The sequence below is a fragment of the Spinacia oleracea genome, chromosome 1 (genome assembly GCF_020520425.1).
Source record: "Spinacia oleracea cultivar Varoflay chromosome 1, BTI_SOV_V1, whole genome shotgun sequence".
Taxonomy (NCBI): domain Eukaryota; kingdom Viridiplantae; phylum Streptophyta; class Magnoliopsida; order Caryophyllales; family Amaranthaceae; genus Spinacia; species Spinacia oleracea.
In genome coordinates, this window is record NC_079487.1 from 8,724,663 (window position 1) to 8,745,574 (window position 20,912).

Consider the following 20,912-nt stretch of genomic DNA (forward strand, 5'->3'; position numbering starts at 1 on the left):
GATTATCATGCTAGGTCCCTTAAAACAATCTAAATCAGATAATCGCGTTCGATCTAGTACTATATGTTGCATATTGATAAAATCAACTCAGATTAGTTTAATAGTTAACGCATGTCCCTTCAATTATTTATGCTGAGCTAGTAAGGATATCCTGCCTCTGGAGTTATCGAAGAGCGAGTACTCCTCTCGGTAGTTACAGTCCCCCGAACCCTCAATCTCTACCCTGCGGGTGTACGTTGAGCGATCCCCACCACCAGGGATCACAAGGGAACCTACGGCCGTCGTGGTCAAACATAATTGCACTCCCTTTATGTCACGATAACCGGGTTTTGTCAGTTTTTCTCATTGTCGTTAAAAACTGAATGACGACTCCTATATTACTAGTCAATTGGGTGTAAACTCACAGGAAATCCAATTACACTTAATTTGACAAAAAGAAGCGTCACACCCACGAGGGACGAGGTCACGCAATAGCCTCGTGCTTTTTCGACCCCCTCACAACATTATATATAACCTCAATTTAGGCTCTGTTCTATTCGATTTATTTGTCTGAACTTATCTAAACTTATTTAACTTATTTTATTAAAAAAAATATTTATTTTGTCTGAAATAAACATATTTGTGCATGAAAATGTATGAAAAACACTTACTCCCCCCGTTCTCGAATATTAGTCCCTTTTGAAATCTTGACACTATTGACAATTGAAGAGAATCTTCTAATTTCTTTCCAATACGTATTTCAAAATTTATTCATGTGCGATTTTATTTTGTTCGTTTCAGTGTGTAGTTTAACAATAACAAAATTATATACTTTTTTAACATACGTATTTGAAGATATTTACGTTTAAATATTGAGTTAAAACAGATGAAAAAGTTAAAAGGGAACGAATATTTAAGTGAAGTAAGTCAAAATAAAATTTTAATTTAATTCAATTCAATTTAAGTCCAATATTCAGTTCAGTTAGGGCCGACTAATCCAAACCACACTGCTACTGATTTGTCATTGGATTCATATTTGCATTGTATTCCATTTGATATAAATCGACCCTACCCTGGCATAACATGCGCACATGGTGTACTGGATAAACCCTCAACCCTTTCTCCTTTCCCCCTCCACATCCGTGACTTGTTCTGCTCACTCGCTCACTCGCTCACTCGACTCACTCGACTCACTCGTTCACTCGCTTTTGACTCAACTCACTAGTACAGCAAAAAAAGACTGCAAAATTGGCCGCATTTTTTCTCCTTATTTCATTTCTCACTATCTTATTCAGCTATCTTTCTCTCTCCTCTTCCTTTTTTTGTCTTTTTTTTCCCTCTACTAGTTTCCATCATTTTCTCTCTCTGGTCGGAATAATGGAAACCCAAGATCACTTAAAGCCTAAACAATCAGGTTTGTTTTCTGGGTCATTGAAATTTTCTATCTTCTATTTTTTTGTTTGAAGTTATATATGTGATGATTTATTCAGATATTTTTTTGTGTGGGTTTGTTGTGTTTGGATTTTTGTTGTTGTCTATTGTTAATAAATCTTGAAAATTATTGGATATGGGTGTGTTGATTAATTGATGTATCGGTGGATTTTGGTTTTTTTGTGAGTTGTCTGCCAAGTGTTTGTTGAAATGCCTAAATGTCCTCACAAAAAAAAATAAGCCTAAATGAAAATGTATTGATTTAATAGTTGTTGATTTGATGTTTGTAAATGAAGGGATTGAAGGGAGTAGTGGAAGTGTCCATGTTTGTCATAAATGTGGATGGCCCTTTCCAAAACCACACCCTAGTGCTAAGCACAGGAGAGCTCATAAGAGGGTATGTGGAACCATTGATGGATATAAGCTGGATATTGATGCACAAGACAAAACCCATTTGATGGAGGGTTCTGATGGTGAACATGTCTCTGATGATGAACTAAAAACCCCAAGTAATGATCTCTTTTTTGTTTTCGCTTTTATTTGTATCAATTGCTTGCTATTTGTTGTATGAACGCTGGTTTTGAAGTGGGTTTTTTCATTGCAAATGTGGAAGGTGCTAAAGTTGTGGAGACTACTATAAGCAGGAGGAGTAACAGTGGAGTTGGTAGTAGATCAAGTAGGTCAACCAGATCAGAAGATGAAGTGTTTACTGATGCTGTCACGGATTTTATTGATACTCCAAGTCCTGGAGAGGCTTCAGATGGCATACAACGGTTCTATTCGATGCAACGTGTAACTCAGAATGATTTGGATGACATTAAACATGCTGCAGATAAGGCCGAAGCTGGTGAGATATTTTCTTCTATTTTTATCAAAATTTATCATGTTTTATCCAGTATGCATAGGAATTAGCAATATGTTTACTTAGTTCAATAAAACTTGTTTGTTCTGTAAGTTTGTACAGGTCTTCGTGTCAGTAGTTTAGGATTGAAGTAGTCCTAGGATGTGAATGCAAGTTGATGCAAAGTTGGGGCTTGTGTGCTTATATGATTAATATGATTGGTTAGAATCTTCTTATGCCATCTGAGCTCATCTTGAGAAGGATGTTACGAAATCTAGGAAGTCAGATAGGTTTATATTGAACGAGGTATTGAGGTTAGTCAAGTTACCTCACATTGAGGAAATTGTTTGTGTACGCTCCATCACCAAGCACTGAAATTCCAATACAAGATCTTTTATATGCTGATTGCTGAATGCCATTCCTTTCTGGTAACTGAAGAAGGATGCAATACCTTTAAAGTTCTTTACTTCTATGTTGTTTCTTTTGCTTGAAAAAAAGAGAATGGTCTGTAACTCTGGATTCAAGAAGTACCTGTAAGTTGGGATCACTTGTTGTTGGTATGTTTTTGTTATGGTATTTACATGATTACAAAATACTCAATAATGCTGGAAAAGTGGAAAGCAGCGAAAAGCTATATTGTGAATTTTCTGTTTGACAAATGATTACTGATGAAAAACTAGCCCCTCATATGTGAAAATATTAGAGAACTCTCTGATAAATAAAACAATACCACCAAATTTAGCATAGGATAGCATCTGGGATAGCTAGAATTTCTGTAAAACTGATTGTTAAAATGGCTAATAAATGGATTTTGGTTTGACAATTGAGTATAAAAATCACCTTTTTTCCGCCATTTACAAATTGCTGTTGTAAGCGATACATAGTAGCTACTATTAGGTTATACACCAGTTATTTTCTTTCCACTTGTGGGCTTGTGGGTTTCTTTTTGCTTCACGTGTGTGTGATAGTACATTATGTTGGCCGTAGTAAGCTTTTTACATTAACCAACAACTGATGTTACATAAGAGTCTGCCTGAAATTTATGCCAAACCAAAAGGAAGAAATTTATTATATGTATGGTAGGGTTGATTATTCTCTTATGTGCTCTAGTTTTATTGAATTGTTTCTCGGGTGTAGGAAATGCCCTCGTCGTCTACCTTTAGAGGAAATCGGTTTTAACTTGCCAAAAAAAAAAATGAAAGAAATTGGTTTTAAAGCTTCTGGTTGTATCAGAGATCAGTGATCCCAGTGAGCCACGCTTGACGTTTTCCCAAACATGGTAGCAGATGAGGGTTTTGGATAGAGATGGCCGGGTAATGGGCAGCGGGTCCATACAATTTCTATAAACACAGGACATAAAGTCACCTTGACTGCTTTTGTGATATTCTGATTGAGATCACATAAGTTAAGTGATTTGCACCAAATGCATAGGAGTTCAGGGTCAACTATACAAATAGGAACTAAATTCTTTCGTCTTGTCTGCAGTGAAGTGAATAGGTGATTGTTTATGGCTGGCAATCTCCTTCATCCTCTCAAAATTTTGGTGTAACTGCATGTTATTCCCTTCGAAAATTTGTTGCTAATTCATGTTTCCAAATGCAGATAGTTTATCTGCGCGGAGTATATTTCTCAACGACAATCAGGATCATGTCCGACCTGTTCAAAAATTGGAAGGTGAAAATGACAGAGTAGAACCTGGTGTCCTCTTCCAGGATCATATCCCCAGTTCCACCTTTGGTCCAGCTCTGTCCTCTCATTCAATTACATTAGAAAATGAGAATGAAGGTGACACAGCGAATGAAATTATTTCAAGTACGGAGAAGTCGGAACTTAGGACCTCATATAATGAAACAACTGAGGAAGCCTCCGAAGATGTTTCTGTGTTGAGAGATGTGGATGAAGAAATTGTAGTTCCTGTCTCTGCTAGTGGAATAGCAAAGTCGGTGATGGAAACTACCGGTTCTGAAAACAATATTGAATGCTCTCAGGCAGTGGAGCATCCTGCTGAAGTTATTGATCCTGCAAATGGAAGTTCAACCAAGCCGAGTGATGTGATAGTAGATTATGGCTCAAAGTCTGAAGCTGATGCAGATGTCTATGTTCTAGCTGTTCCTGATGCTCTACTTCTGCAAGAACATCCCGAGATAGCAGTTGAAGATTTAGACCACAAAAGAAGTAAGTTCAACACATTAATGACCCTAGGCTCTGGTACGGGAACTGGAAATGCAGAATATGGTGAATATGGTATAGCCCATGCTGCAGAGGAAGTTTTCTCTGGTATTGATCTTACCAAGACAAGTGACAGTAAGAAAGTCTATTCTGAAGGTGATGTCCTTGAAAGTTTTGATGCCATGGAGAATAAGCTGAACCAGTATGTTGGGCACAAATCTATATCTGAGCAAAACCCTGTTGGTGAGGAGCCAGTTCAATTACCCGATGTTGAGGTTTCTGATGGTCACATAAGTGAAGTCAGGAGTGTAGTGTCTGACTTCAAGACTGAAAATTTGGAAGAACAAATTAGCAATGCTGAAGAGCAGAAACCTATTGTTGCATTGAATAATGTCTTTCCTGAAGGTGATAGTTCTGCTGTTGTTAATAATCCGGAGTTTACCATAAATGAAGCTACCAACACAGAGCATGTGGTTCTACAAGAAAGTGATGATATTGAAGTGTCAGGGAGTTTATTGCTGCCTTCTGATGTTGACATAAGTGAATTCAGGAGTGAAGTATTTTCTGACTTCAAAACTGAAAATTTGGAAGAAAAAAGTTTTAGCTGTGCTGAAGAGCAGAAACCCACTATTGCAATGAATAATGTCTTTCCCGAAAGTGCTAGTTCTGTTGCCGCTGATAATGCGGAGTTTACCTCAAATGGAGCTTCCAGCACACGTAATGGTGTTAAAAATAACACAGAACATGTGGTTTTACATAATATTGACGACAGTGAAGTCTCAGGGAGTTTATTATTGGCTGAACATGCTATTAATGTCATTCCACCGCAGTTTAAAGAGCTAAGCAATATCCATGATATCAGTGATACCGGTAATGATGAAACCATTGGAGTTGTACAAACTCATTTGGATGGAAGTGAGATAAGGAGTGGAGTCGAGGATAATGTGGCTGTGAATGCTGAAACTGCACCTGGTTTTGGGTCGAATGCAGCTGGATCTCGTGATGGCATTCATGAGCCATTTGAGGTTGATAGATTTCATGATCATGTTAATTCAGAAGATTCTGGGGATGTGTTCGTAGGTCATTCACTACCCATGGTAGAGAGCACTGGTGGTAGTTCAGCAGGGGCAGAGTTTATAGGTGAAGAAGGTCCAGGTTCAATCTCAAAGACGAAATCAACTGATGCCTCAGAAGTTTGTGACGATGCTCAGTGTTCTTTGCAAAGCTCTGCTGCTGTCAATGACACCTGCATGAAAAAGTTTACAGAGGATGCTTCTGGCGTGGTTGATGGTGATAGGGTTGTTAAGCCGCATATTGCTATTTCAGGAGCTGATATCCTCCCTGATTCAAGTAGCCAAACTGATAGTCTGGAAGGCAACTGGGGATCTGTCTCAGGTATTTTTTTTTGTTTTTTTCGAAAGATATCTTGGTCCACAGTCATATCCGTAATAAATATTCAGAAGCATCCCTCTTGTTTATATGCTCTATTTCTTATCTCTCTTCTACATAGGTTTCCTTCTTGACGCATTCTCACTACAGCCCTGCTGTAGGACCTTAATCTTTAAATACTTCCTCCGTCGCTAAAAGATTGCCCCAAACCAAAGTTTTTACGCAAAAGAAAAGCAAGTGGGTTGGTAGTCTTGTCTTTTGTTAATTTAAATAATAGAATGTGAGAGAAGACATGTGAGGACCAAAAAAGAAATTGGGGCAATATTTTAGGGACGGAGGGAGTACTAGTTATATTACCTCACTCTAAATGTAATGAACATTTTTTTGCACACAGATTGAGACTGAAAAAGTAGATAGGAATAAATGGTTGGGTGCATGTGAGGCCTAACTTTAGATAAAAGAGTATAGGAGAAAACTTACAAAAAGGAATTGGTTCATATTACTTTTGTGCGACATCCCAAACAAGAAGATATAAACTTGTTTTAGGGAGAAAGTAGTCATCATTACACTGTTTAGACAGGAAAATAGAAGGGGAAGGAAGGGGAAGGAAAGAAGAGGAAGGGAGGGGAAAGGAAGGGGAAGGAAAGAAGAGGAAGGGAGGGGAAAGAAAGGGCTCCAGCCCCTTATCCAAACAAGGGAACTTGCTCCCCTTTTTTTCTCTTCCCTCCCATTCCTCTCCGTTTCCTCCTATCCAAACATAGTGTTGACTGTGATCTTCAGGGCGTATTCTAACAACATGCTTATCATGCCTTTTTATTCAATTGCATGAGTTTGATCAGTCATACATGACTTTTAACGCCTTTTACAAGCAAGTCGTTAAGTAGCTTCTGGTGTTTATGTTTGGGATTTAACTCCGTTTTGCCTTTTTTTTTTTTGGTTGATACAGTTATGTCTGCAGTATCAGACACACCACCTGCCAATGACACTCCTGCATCAAACCAATCCGCTGCAAAAGATCATGAGCTGAAACCTATGATGGAGAGTCAAAACTCTGAGAGTAAAAAGCCAGTTGAACCCCACAGTGCGATTGGAGCAATAGAAGGCGTATCTGAGATTCAGACGTTAGAAGAGCAGAAAGAGAATAAAAAGACTTCTTGGTCGTCGTCAGTTGCTCACGTGGATAATGCACCACATGGAGGAAAAAGGAATGAGGAGATTATTGCCAAGGTAACTAACTGGAGCACTGAAAAACAACATATGCCTTTGAAAGCCCTTTTGGGAGAAGCCACTGCTAGAAGTAGAGCAGAATCACCAATTCACACTCTCCAAAGTGATGAAACCTCAGTAGCAAACAATGGTAATTCAAAGTCAGAAAATGTGATTCTTAGTTCAGACAACCCCACTTCGGAGGCTTCCAAGGAAGAGATGGGAAAGGAATGGAATTCTCCAGCAAGGTATCCGGTGAACATCAAGACAGAGAAGAGGAAAGGCAAGAGCAAACCATACTGGGCGCCTTTTCTTTGCTGTTCATCCGTCAATGCTAGGTAGTAGTATAGCTGTTAAATGAAACAGAACGACTTGAAACACATTTGAGGAACAATTGAAGACTGGTTAGCTAAAGTTTATTTGATAATTAGAATGCTTGTTTAATGTGCACATGTTTAGGGGTTGTAAAAGATGTCTATATGTTGGACTTTAAAGCCTAAATACTCTTGGTTGGGGTATTTAGTTCAGAACTTCAGACCATTGTTACATAGTGAGGATTTGCAGAGCAGAATATTTGTTGTTTTGGCTGTGTTAAGAAACTGGAGCATTTGATGTATTTTCACCAGATTTGCAGAGCAGAACTCGTGAACTTTTAGTGTATTTCTACCAGATTTTCTCTAAATACCTTTCCCTATTACCTGTGCTGGTACAAACTAGTAACCAATGTTATAAAGTGTGCAGTTGGTTTAGGCATTCGAAGACGCTGCAAATGGAATCATATAACACTTGTTTTAAAATAGAGATACATTAATTTTAGCCTCCAGGAAATCCTTTATTAGAAGGTTTTGTGTACAATGGTGAACCATCTGTACCTGTGTCGTACTCAATAGCACATCTTTTCATCGAAATCACGCCTATAACACTGTACAATCCTAACACTTATAAAGCTTCATACTTGCATTACTATTCACACAATAGTGATATTACATATATGCCCTCAATTTTAGTGTATTTTTGTTTTTTTGTCTTATTCTTAATAATAGTGTGTATCTATTTTTACCCTTACTCCTCTCCTTGGCATGTGTTCATCAACTATGGACTTTTATCCTCACCTTTTTTTTTGCAGAAGGTCAGGGGTTCGAGCTCTAAGTCATGCATTTTTGCTTTTCTATAATTCTTTACAAGTATTCTTTGTGGAATTATTTTTGGAAAAATAAACTTTTCTTTTTAGGGAACTTATAAAAATTACGGAGTATCTATTTTAAAACCGTTTTTTATTTTCTTTATTATTTTTAGTTATATTATTTACGATTTACAAAAACGAATTAAATTGTTCGGCCCCCGTCAAGATGGGTTCCTGGCTTCGTCCCTGCCCGTCGCAAAACTCTTTTGCGACGGGGCTAACAACCAAACAAAGACGGGAACAACCGTCGCAAATGTCTTTTACAATGGGTTAATGATAGAATTTTTCATTAATGACGGCCCCCTTTTATGACGGGTTCACAACAAGAAATCCCGTCATTAATCAACGATTATTGACCTTAAGTGACGGAATTTCTCGTCGTTAATGGTACAATTTCTTGTAGTGATAATTGTAGTCTTATACTCCTACATACACCGTAAAATACATAATATTATAATCGTTGTACTTACTACTTTATGGAGTATGTAGACTTGTAGAGTGCATAGTATTGTAAAGAAAGAAAAAATTACAAAAGTTTACGTGAAGAAGTTGCATTATTTTCATGATAATTACTTTTGTGCAGTACTATCAATGAAAAAAATTCGATCCATCCTTAAAAGTAAATGTCATTATAACCCGTTGACCAATAATTTATTTTGGATAGGAGTACACTAAATTTAATTATTTTCTTTCCCTCAAAATAGTTATTCCATAAATATGAATAAATATATATTTCAACAAAATATTTATTGAATTTAACTTGTTTGACCACAAACGTCGAAATATATATAAAAAATCAACCAATTCAAAATGAATTTCCAAAGGAATATATATATATATATGCTTTTTCTAACAACCATTTTTCTGCTCATCTGAAATTCTAGATTAGCCTTGATGTGGCTGAGTTGGTTGTTCATGACTCCGTAGAAGATTGGGGAGATGGGGGAATTATGAATTGTCTAAAGGTAGAGATGAGCTCTCGTCCAGAATGCATACCTAGTTTTTTGGAGCTCCTGAAGATTCGGCCCGAGGTATACATATCCACATTGTTTATGTTTCCTCTTGTTGAGTTGTTGACTTGGGCTTCGTTCTTTCACTAGAAGACTTTCTTGTGATGATTTTACGGGGAACGGGAAGAATCAACATTAGTGATTGTAAAGGGGGAGCCTTCGGTTACAGATTAGGGGTATAAATGGGTCGAGTCGAGTATTATCATGTTCATGTTTAAGCCTATTCAATTTAGTTGTGTGTACAAGGCTTTAAGCCTGAGTTTGAGTTTCAGATTGATCTCTAAATCTCGCTTATCATGAGTGATTATAGGGGGGGGGGGGGGGGGGGGGGGAGGCTAGGTGTGTAAGCAAGTTGAGTCGAGTATATTATGTTCATGCGTAAACTTTTCTAGCGTGGTTATGTTTTTAAGTCTTTAAGCTCGAGATTGAGTTCCAAATCTTGCTGAAACTTAGCTCATTTTTTTATTTAGAATATTCCAGCTCAGTGTGTTTATCACTTGTATAACTTTACATATTAAAATGTTTTTATAGGTTGTAGGTTGGCATGAACGTGCATGATCTGTGCTCGTTTTGGTTTGTTATATTTGCATGATGTCCTATAGAAAATTTGCATATTACATTGTTGTAATATCAATTTTTTAATTGTTAATGATTTGCCGGTTCTCTAGTAAAGAATGCTTGCAGTTCAGGTGTTCACCTATTGGGTGTCATTCAGTAAAGCTCTATTATTGTAGTCCTGCATTTTTTAGAACTCTCTGATAATTACCTTTACTAATCAAGAGCCTTCATTTGAGCTATTTCCAAATGATCAGGTTGTGTATGTTTCTTATGTACTATTTTGATTCGTTTGGGTAAACGTGTTCAAATCCGGTAGGAATTTGGTATTGTAGCCTTGTAGTAGGTGTTTTTTTTAGCGATACAACCTTTAGCTAATATTTTTTTGGGGAGAGGTTCCATTTTCAATAATCCTGAAGCTAGGTTGCACCTAATTCCTAGGAATTTTTTATAACAATTAAAGACGATAATCCTGATTTTCCATTAAACTCTTCCTGTTTTATTTTGAAAATTAATCATGGAATGCTTTTATCTGTATATAATATATGATTAGTTTTTGTGCACTTCAATAGTATTTTGATTTGTGTTTTAGGGATCTGGAGTTTTTTTTAATTCAATTTAAGGATTTGTTTGTTTCTTTCTTTGTGTTTTAGGGAGCTTGAGTTTTTGTATTTAATTTAAGGATTTTTTTTTGTTTTCTTCCGACCTTAGTTGCTGCCATGCGCCTACAAATCCCAGTAGTAGTAGCTTGGTCACGAGATTCAACAACATCCAGATACATTCAAGTACTCTTCTTCGGGTTTAAGATTGAAGGACATTACCTTCTTTCCTCTAAGTATTCGAATAAGAAGACCCGTAGTGCCTTTATTGCTGCGATTTTTGCTATGTGAAGATATTATGCTCATTCTGCTGGCCACGGTCATGTCAGAGTGTCACGGTAGAGACACTTTACTAGACTTGAGTACTTATTGTGCTTCTGTCAGGATAAGGATTGTATCTTGTATTCCTATACTAGATTAGCTCCCGTACGATGCACGGTTTTAACCAAAATTCTTTGTTAAGATTTGTATAAGAAGATATATCATCTACATGCATCGTTAATTGTTAGTTGTTGATATTCTTATTGAAGTTAGATTAATCGAATGTTATAAATCCTCGATAAAAAAAATGTTTGGCATGATCTCTGTGATTATTTTATTTATTTAACCTATATGCTAATCTAACTTAAAGAAGAATAGTAGCAATTTATAAAACATATACTTCTTAGATGATAAAATGAAATTTGAATTAAGACATCATGTATGTGATCATTATTTGATCACAAATTTGAAACAAAGCTTTTGTCTAAAAATGCGAGTAACAAAAGTTATATTGTTAGAGTGGTAGTTAGAGAACGTATTACCTTATTGACACAAAGATCATAGGTACAAATTGATCTTAGCAATCATTAATTTTATCGTGTTCCTTAATATCGTTATCATTAGTTCATTACAATTAGACCATAAGACACAATGTTTATCTTGTTTCATCGGGCTAATTAACTTCAAAATTATAATTTTTACTGGGTTAAGTTGCACCCTCACATTAACCAAATTTGTACCAAGGCATTAGAAAATAGCCAAAAAAATCCTGTCATAAAATTTAGAGGCAGTCCAAGCTAAAGATTACAAAAGAAGAAAGGTCATAATGTCTCGTTATCGCTGTCAACATTATAACTATTCTTATCAAGATTTTTAAAGTCCAGCAACTCCATATCACCCTCAGAAAACCAAAAATTAAAAAGAAAATCCTAGCCGACAAAAATAACAAATTGAGAATTTGAGATAGAAATCTATAAATAATTCCCAAGAAAACTAAAAAAAACAGAAGTAAAAATTGAAATTAAGTAAAAGTTAAAACGAAACTCATTATTTTTTATAGGAACAAAACATCTTCTGTGTATTTCAAAACTAATACATTTAAATTAGAAAAAAAAATAGAGGAAATTTTCTCACAAAACCCAATCTTTTCCTAGAAAAATTATAGTCAAGAAATAATTGACCTTCAAGGATCCACGACCTGCGATATTCACCAAATTGAAGTTTAAACAAAATTTAGCAAAAATAATACCAAGAAACTGAAAAAAGGAAAAAAATATTCAAATAAGATCGTTGGAACTGTAGTCTCCGACGTAGCGAGATTGTGCCTGATCTATCCAGATGAAAAAAATCTCTGTTCATTCCCTAAATTGGATATTGTGCTTGAATTTGCAAAATAATTTGTAAAGTATTTAATTAAAAAATTAGAAAAGTTTGATGTGGTAAGATATGATACTATACTATAACTTGAATTTTCATGAGATATTTGAGGAAAAGGAAGCGAAAAGAATGGACATGGAGAATTGCAGAGGGAGAAGGGGAATGAGCGGTCACTTCAATTCCGAAAAGAAAGAAAGAAACAGATGTGTTATACTCCTTGAATATTGTCCAGTGAGAGCCAAATACTCCACAATCCATATAACACACGAAAAAGAAAAAAAAGAAGAAAACTCGGTAAAGATTAAGTTTAGGCGGGAAAATATTAAAGGAGAGAGTGACATGTGTACAGTTTGGAGGGAAGGATAATGTCAGCGGTATTTCTTTTAGTAATAGTTATAGATGCTGCAATCTTTTGGAGACAAAATGAAGCACTGGCAAACGCATGTTCAAATGCCTATAAATGTGGATTCGAATCCTAGGTTGGCTATCCAGAATGGGAAAAACCAAAAAAACAATGTAATCCGGTTTTTTTGTTTTAAGAATTACAATAAGATTTTATTGGATAATGTAATGTAAGTAGTACAAGGCATAATAGCATGAGTACACATGTAATCATTCCTATTATCAACTACGTGCAAATAAAACATCAGCATTGTTTTTAAAGAATTTATCATAAATTTGTAATGCTCGTTTATTACATAATACCTTTACAAAATAATTTTTTTATACCTTGGGGGATCGTGCGCGCTAGCGCACGATCCAACAACTAGTAGCATAAAAGTTATAAGGTTAATCCGTACATTACAATATATTCATAGCAAACTGGGGTTGCGTGAATGGTTAAGAGCCTTTTGCAGCTTGCTCCTTGTCTGTCGAGGTACCCGTGTAAACTCCACGCGAGAGATTACTCGTCGAAAGCAGTGGTCCTTGTAGTAGAAACAAAAAAAATAGCAAACTCAATATGGGCTGATTTGGAATAATTATATAATGAAGGTACCACCATACCAAACGGTCAAATTTAGAATCGAGCGTCGCACCAACTATTTGTTACTCCCTCTGTTTCTTTTTGTTTGTTACGTATTCCTTTTAGGGTGTTTCACAATGTTTGTTACGTGGGAGAATCTTTCCTTTTATAAACTTATTATACTATCATTTTTTGTGTCAGCTTTTAATTTTAATTTGTCCAATTTTTTCAACTCATTAAATTTCTTTACAATTTCCCAAGTAGGTTAAGTTAGCAATCTTTGTGTTTTTCCATTATTGGTTCATTTTGATAAATAAAACAATCTTATTGGTTGTTGTAATGATTAGTGGATTGAGGTTTTACTTGAGTTTATTTTTTTTAACAAAAAAGAAAAAGAATCTTTATTATATGTTAATAAACGTGTAAAAATCCAAACGTAACAAACAAAAAGAAACGGATGGAGTATTTATTTAAAATCCGTTTGACCATAAAAGAAAAAAAAAAGAAAAAAAAAGAAAAAATAATAATAATTCAAACACCACACTTGACACTCCTGCTTAAGATTGACCATGTGTTGTACTCCCTCCATTCCTTTTTTATCTTCGTGTTTCTATAAATGTCGTTCCTATTTGATCTCCCTGTTTCTATTTTCGGACATTACTTTTTACCATAAATTTCCCCACCATCCCTTATTTAATTCATTCACATTTCCCCATTCACCCACCCAATCCCACTTTTATGATTTTTTATTACTTTAAACAAAATATCTTCTCTCTCCTTCTTTTCTTTATTACTTTTCTTCATTTATTTATTATTTTCTCTTAGGGCCCGCCTGGAATGCCAACAATCATTAAGGGGTTGAATTTTAATGGGTTAGATTCTACTAGAGTATTAATTTAGAGAGTAAACTTTCATTTTCTAAGGTTTGGCAATACTCTAGGGGTACAACACAAACCCCCTTTCTCTCGTCTTCAACCTTTGTAGCAAGACTACAACTTTGCAGCCATCGACGACATCCACCATGACGATGGTGAAAATTGATACCACCATGAGCATCGCCTCACTTGAAGAATCAAAAGCCCTAAAGTTTTATTCAAGTGTCTTCTCAATTGATGGCTCAAATTCGAGATCTAGGGTTTTCAAAGGTAAATCACTTACTGACAAATAGGCCTGAATTGGTGGTGCTTCTGAACTCTGTCGACGGAAAGGGATGCTTTATGGGCGGCTTTAATGTGGCTTACTGGATTACTGCTTATGTTGGGCAGATATCTATGAAGGTATTGAAAAATCAGAGGAGAGAGATGAGAGAGTTTGGAAGAGGAGAGGGTTGTTTTACGAGAGTAATTATTACTCTAGGGGGGAGGTGGGTAACAATTAACCCCCATTTTAGGGGAATAGGTTACCCCACTAACTAATTATCCTAAATCCAAACTTAAAAAAAAAATCACAATTATTACTGCTTTATTTTTCCCCCAACCATTACTCCCATACCAGGCGGGCCCTTACATCCAATCATTACTCTTACACCCAATCATTACAAGATTCCATTTTCTTATTTTCCACCCCAAACACCAAACAGGAAGATAAAAAAGGAATGGAGGGAGTATAATTTAATACTAGCTGTATCATTTGTAGTGGGATCACTGTGATGAAGTTCTCTAAAGTGTTAATCCTCTACTTAAGATTGACCATGTGTTGTATTAATTTAAAGTTGGAATACCAGTGTGGTATACTAATTTAATGTTGGAATTTCTTTCCAGAATCTAGAAGATACAGAGCTGCAATAATTCGAATTCACAACCATGGAGGTGATGCTCTTGCTTCAGATCTGTAAGTGTATCCGATCCCTACATATATTTGAATGCAAACTGATATTTAAATTCACTTTGATCTTGCTATTTGGGTTCTTAGTTACCCCTAAGTATCACATCAGAAAACAGGGTGTGGTAACTGCAATTTCTAGTGAATGCATGCATAGTTGGTCTCATGGACGCAACTAGCTTTGCCTAAATCAAACTAAGTCGCAACTAACTTTGTCTAAATCAAACTAAATACCTAAACTAACCCCTAAAACAAGTAGAGTGGTAGGTGAGGGTCGATATCCACGAGGACTTGCTGGTTTTGTAGCTAATAATGCTTAACATAAACTAGTTTGAAGGAGGGTTGATTGTAGAAAAAAGGAGTGTAAAAACTAAATGACTAAAACGAGATGCAAAGATTTAAGGCACTAGGAAATTCGGTTCACCAAGGGGTACATGTAATAGGGGATTAAGGAATTACGAATAAATTAGACCTACAAAGACAAGATGAAAAGGGAATCGGTCTCTTAAACTACTCACAAGGCAATAAATCAATCATGCTCCCGCATCAATTCAAAGCTAGAGAGATAACGTACGCACATGGACTCACAATTCCTTGCCAATTCAATGCATTGCATTCCATTGACTAAGCAAGGTTACGTCTAACCGAGCAAACAACGGATAAAACCCCTAATTTATACATTTAATTGCAAGGGCTAGAAATTCTACCTTAAACCCCAAATCATGAAACTCCTAGGCTACACCCAAACCCCTAGATAAGGAACTACTCATACATATAGTTGGCTACAAATTTCAACATGATCGATGTAATCAATAGAAGCATGCATCTCCAAATAATCAAAGCAAACATCCCAAACCATATAGTCTAGACTAACTTCACCATAGTAATCAAATCTATGAACAAAACCATCACCAATAATACAATCAATATCACTAAATCTTGAGAGATTAGCCAAATAACTAATAAATCTAATCATAAAAGACTAAGAAGAATCTAAGTAAACAGGAAAAATGGAAATATAAAAATGCCTATTTTTAGGGTTTTTGGTTAATGAGAAAACATAGAGAACAATTCAAAGAAAATCAGAAATTAATGACAATAAATAAAAAGTAAGAGTTGAGAATTTTACAATGAAGCTTCAAAATCCAAGATAGGGAGAATACCAAGCATAAATGAACAATCAATGAAGTTTCTTACTTTTTCTCTCTAAAATAAATTCACACTATTTTTGTTCAAAACTAAGGTAAACTAAAAATTCCCTAAAAAGCTTCAAATAGCCCCGCAAAAAGAAGCCAGCGTTAGCAGCATGTTCGGCCAAACAAGGAAAGAGTTCAGCCGAACAACAAGTATAGGTTCGGCCGAACAAATGGCAGGTTCGGTCGAACACAACAAGGATCAGAATCACTTCAACACTTCAGTTCGCCCAAACCGGAGGGAATGTTCGCCCGGCAACAGGGTAGGTTCGACAGAACCAGTGGTAGGTTCAACCGAACACAACAGGGATCAGGAGTCCTCCGAAATTGAAGTTCGGCCGAACTATTAGGTGGGTTCGGCCGAACACGATGAACTTCTTAGTTTCAAGACTTTTTCTTTGCTTCGACTCTTTCTTGGGATGATGTTAGACTTCCGTTGACTTTCCCTTCCGCTTTACCTATTTTCCTACACGTTAACACACCATGAAAAGCAAAAGTTTGCCAAAAATGAGGAAAAAAACAAGGAAAGGGACGTTAAATGGGAGTAACCGATTCAACCAAACAAGGAAAAACGAGGAAGACTAAAACAAGCATAAAGGGTAAAAAAAAAAATGAAAACAAGAAGAAAAAGAAGCAAAATACTACCTTATAAGTGACATAAATGTCACTCATCAAACTCCCCCAACCTAGGCTTTTGCTTGCCCTCAAGCAAAACAAAGAGAAAGACGGGAGAGAGAATGAGGTCGTATTTAAACAAAACAAAAATAAAGAAAATCAAGGATGAGACCCCTTTTTGCTTCCCTCTACTTAAGACACGAACGATTACAAGCTAAGCGTGGGAGGCATCTACAATTTGACCTCTTATTGAAATTTTATTTGCTTTTCAATTCTCTCTCCCCTAGATATGATTGACCACCTTACACCACCGCTCCTAGACATGATTGACCATCTTACACCACCGCCTCAGGGCCCGATGTAGATGGTCAATATAATTTCAATCCGACCCGTCCGGTTATACTAGTTCATATGATCCCTCGGGCATCTATTATCCTTACCAACCTCCTTCACAAGCGGATGATGAGGACGATATGGATGATGCTTGAGCCCCTTTCCCCCATATTTATGCTTTGATTAGACTATGTTGCTCGGGGACGAGCAAAGGGTTAGCTTGGGGGAAGCTTTTAGCTCGCTTGGGGGAAGGTTGATTTGGGTGCATGTGGTGAGGTGGAAGGGGTAGCCGTTGTTGGTGTTGCTTGTTGTTGGTGCCTTATTGCCCATGTTGGTTGTTCGTGTTGCTTGTTGTTTCCGCTTGTTGTTTGGTTGTTGTGACTATGGTTGATGCATGCTTGTTGTGGTTGGTATTTGATTGATTATTATCCTTGGGTGATCGCTCCCGATTCTAAAAATCCAAATTGACTAACAAATTTCACCATTAGCTTCATTTTCTTAGTTTTTACTCTTATTTTTCTTACTTTTCCCTTTTTTTTATTTATTTTCCTTTTTCAAAAAAAAAATTAAAAATTACAAAAAGATTTTGTTTATTATTTTTGTTTATTTCTTTGTCTTTATTTAACTTTCGCACTTTTCATTTTCTAATTTTTTTTAAAAAAGTCTTTCATTATTGAATAAACGGTTAAATTGCCCATGACGCCCAATGATGAAATCTAATATAGTTTCCTTTCTAGACCTTGTGGGAAATAGTAGGAGTCTTACTCGGAAAAATGTATACTAGAGTTAAAGTGCTTTAGTAGTTGCTTAATCTCTATTGCTTCTTGTTCCACTAAAGTTAGCTTTCAAAAGTGCAATTGCTATCTAGCCTAAAAATTGTCTAATTCTCTCATAGTTGGATAAGAGTAATTCGATTTGTGGTCCCTTGTGCCCCTAAGTGTACTCATCATTCCCCCAAAGTGAAACTCTACAAGAGGCTTAAGTTCTATCTATGTTTCGTTCAATAAGTGGCACCATAAGCCATAAGTGCACTTTTCTTGTTCTTTGTTCAAATGAAGTTTCTTCTTGTAAAAGAGAAAGATTCTCATAATAAGGGAAAAAGAAAAGGCCAAAAACATTTAAAAAAGGCGTGAAGAAAAAGAAGAGAGAAAGATGAAAACCAAAAAGAATTTCAAAAACAGGTCAAATTGTAGATGTCTCTGATATTTTCATATTTTATAGTGTTTTTACCCCCCGTCCCTTAGTACTTTTTGATCTCAAATGAGCTATTCGGAGCGATTTTTAGTACTAATGTGCTCCTTGTAGTGTCTTTGTAGTTTCAGGTTCATCATTGTAGGAATTAGCATATTTTTGTGCATTTCCTACTCATTTGAATCAATACAAGAGATTTTGTACTTTCGAGAGCACAAACATTAAGTTGGAAGAGTTTTGAAGCAAAGCGAATAACGAAAGAAGTAGAAAAATGACTATAATCCACTATTTTAATCATAACTCAAGTTCTACAACTCCAAATGAAGTCATTCTAATTGAGTTGAATTTTAGGCTTCAATATCTTTCCAACAAGTGGTCACTCGCCTAATTCCGACGAATAACGAAGGAGATATGACGTTTTGAAGATAGAGAATCGTGCAGTTTCAACGCGCGCCCGATCAGGCGGGCTTCGCCCAATCCGGATCGGGCGGCCATTCTGGAAGTTATATGGAGCTTTTCTCATCCGCCCGATCGGGCCGAATTCCACCCGATCGGACGGAATTTCGCCGATCGACCTGTTTGTCGAGCAGAATGCCCGGTCAGGGGACGTCAACCTGATGCGGTTTTTCGCGTGCTTTGTTTCCGGTTTTGGGCTATATTTTGGGCAAACTATAAATACTAGCCCCTTTTATTTTTAGTGATATCTATTATTCTAGTATTGAACCCTTAGTTTATTTTCCTTAGTTTAGTTTTCTCTCTAAATTTGTTCTAAACACTTAGTTTTAATTGCAATCGAAATTCAAGCTTTGATATTTCATTGTTCTTCATTTAGGTATTGCTTCTTACTTCAATTTATTATTTGCTTTAATCATGTTTTCAATCATATTAAGTTGTTTTGTTCATTGGTAATTGTAGACACCTACTTTTGTCCCCATTCCCGAAAGGGAAGGTTCGATGATGAAAACATAAATCTCCACTTGACAACGCATCTCCTATAAAATAACGAATCTCAATCACCCTTTTCATTTCACCCAAAACCTGCTATTTATAGAAACCTGCTATTTATGGAAACCTTCTAAAAATAGTAACTTCCGTAATGGGTAGTTGTTAAAAGTGGCAAGTCATAAAAGATAGAAACCTGTCAGAATTAGGTGTTGCACTCCAACATAAATCCTAAATGAGATAGAAGTTGCGAGAGAATCCTATTCCTAATACGATTCGAAAACAAGAGTTACGTATTAAATTAAAATCCTAACGAGCCTAGAGTTCGTAACGGGCCCAGACGCATCCCGTCATAAAATTAATACGCCACTAAAAGACTCGATTAAGTCTCATACACTCCGGATTCTAAGAGTCCGAATCTGACAAAGAAACGACCCAGACCCTATTTTCAACGCCTGGCTCTGGGCGCCGAAAGCTTCGGCGCCCAGCCCTGGGCGCTGAAATTACCTGGGACGTGTTCTTTCCTAATTCTTCGTGGATTAGAGTTCTACAATTCTATCTTTCCACGAACTATTTTCTATAAATATAGCCCCAAGTTCGACGTGAAAGAAACACACAATTCATATTCTGAGTATTGACTCCAACCCCTAAGCCTAAGCCTCACGCTGCGAAATTGATCACGCGTTCTGTCGCAATCGATCCAAAAATCGAACAGAACGTATCCTGTACCGTAGTTTGAGATTCGTTAAATAAAAGGAGAAATAGCAAAGTCAAAGTGGTTAGTTTTCTGAGAACCGTGACGCACCTCTCAAGGGTGCGTCGTAATGTGCCCCTTCGCGTGATTTAATTGCTTTCCTCACCATTTATGAACTGTTAAACTAATTAAATCTGATTGTTCTATCACGCCTAATAAAGATAATATTTTGGGAAATTGGATTATCATGCTAGGTCCCTTGAAACAATCTAAATCAGATAATCGCGACCGATCTAGTATTATATGTTACATATTGTTAAAATCAACTCAGATTAGTTTAATAGTTAACGCATGTCCCTTCAATTATTTATGCTGAGCTAGTAAGGATATCCTGCCTCTGGAGTTATCGAAGAGCGAGTACTCCTCTCGGTAGTTACAGTCCCCCGAACCCTCATTCTCTACCTTGCGGGTGTATGTTGAGAGATCCCCACACCAGGGATCACAAGGGAACCTACGGCCGTCGTGGTCAAACAAAATTGCACTCCCTTTATGTCACGATAACCGGGTTTTGTCAGTTTTTCTCATTGTCGTTAAAAACTGAATGGCGACTCCTATATTACTAGTCAATTGGGTGTAAACTCACAGGAAATCCAATTACACTTGATTTGACAAAAAGAAACGTCACACCCACGAGGAACGAGGTCACGCATTAGCCTCGCGCTTTTTCGACCCCCTCACAGCGGCGACTCCACTGGGGATAGTGAAGGAAATACTCGTGCTTGTAGGTAATCAAAATAGCCGAAGGGTGAAACGATCCTACCCCGCGTTTATTTCCCCATCAAGTTGGGACGACCTGAAAATCAGCATATTAATGTGAACGGGCAGAACCGCATAACGAATCTTGGCTCCCTCAGGGAGTTGGGACTAAGGATACCCATCGCCAACCGGGGGGTGCATACGCTTCGAATGTTGTTCACTCGGCACTTTCGCTAGTAGTACACCCGTTCCAAACCCAATCGCTCGCCCATTAGGTCCCTCTCATTGGTGCATGCCCCCTTGGCTTACATCGTGATTGGCCTCTTGGGCGAAATTCGTCTGTTGAAGGCACTACCTCGACCGGGGCATGTGTTGGATCTGCGATAGAAGCGGTACCAAGCCA

General features: G+C 36.9%; 1 protein-coding gene across 1 annotated transcript; it reads left to right on the top strand.

The window, feature by feature from the left end:
* The first annotated feature begins 1,048 nt into the window (after positions 1 to 1,048).
* LOC110799730 (uncharacterized) lies at positions 1,049 to 7,675 on the top strand. Its single transcript, XM_022005007.2, has 5 exons — positions 1,049 to 1,393; positions 1,707 to 1,919; positions 2,024 to 2,257; positions 3,854 to 5,815; positions 6,756 to 7,675. Exons 1-5 carry the CDS (start codon positions 1,357 to 1,359, stop codon positions 7,355 to 7,357), a joined length of 3,048 nt encoding a protein of 1,015 aa, XP_021860699.2. The 5' UTR covers positions 1,049 to 1,356; the 3' UTR covers positions 7,358 to 7,675.
* The last annotated feature ends 13,237 nt before the right edge of the window (positions 7,676 to 20,912 follow it).

Coding starts and splice junctions, on each gene's coding strand:
- LOC110799730 (XM_022005007.2), top strand. CDS start 1,357: ATGGAAACCCAAGATCACTTAAAGCCTAAACAATCAG. Junction 2,258..3,853: donor TGCAGATAAGGCCGAAGCTG/GTGAGATATTTT, acceptor TTCCAAATGCAG/ATAGTTTATCTGCGCGGAGT. Junction 5,816..6,755: donor CAACTGGGGATCTGTCTCAG/GTATTTTTTTTT, acceptor TGGTTGATACAG/TTATGTCTGCAGTATCAGAC.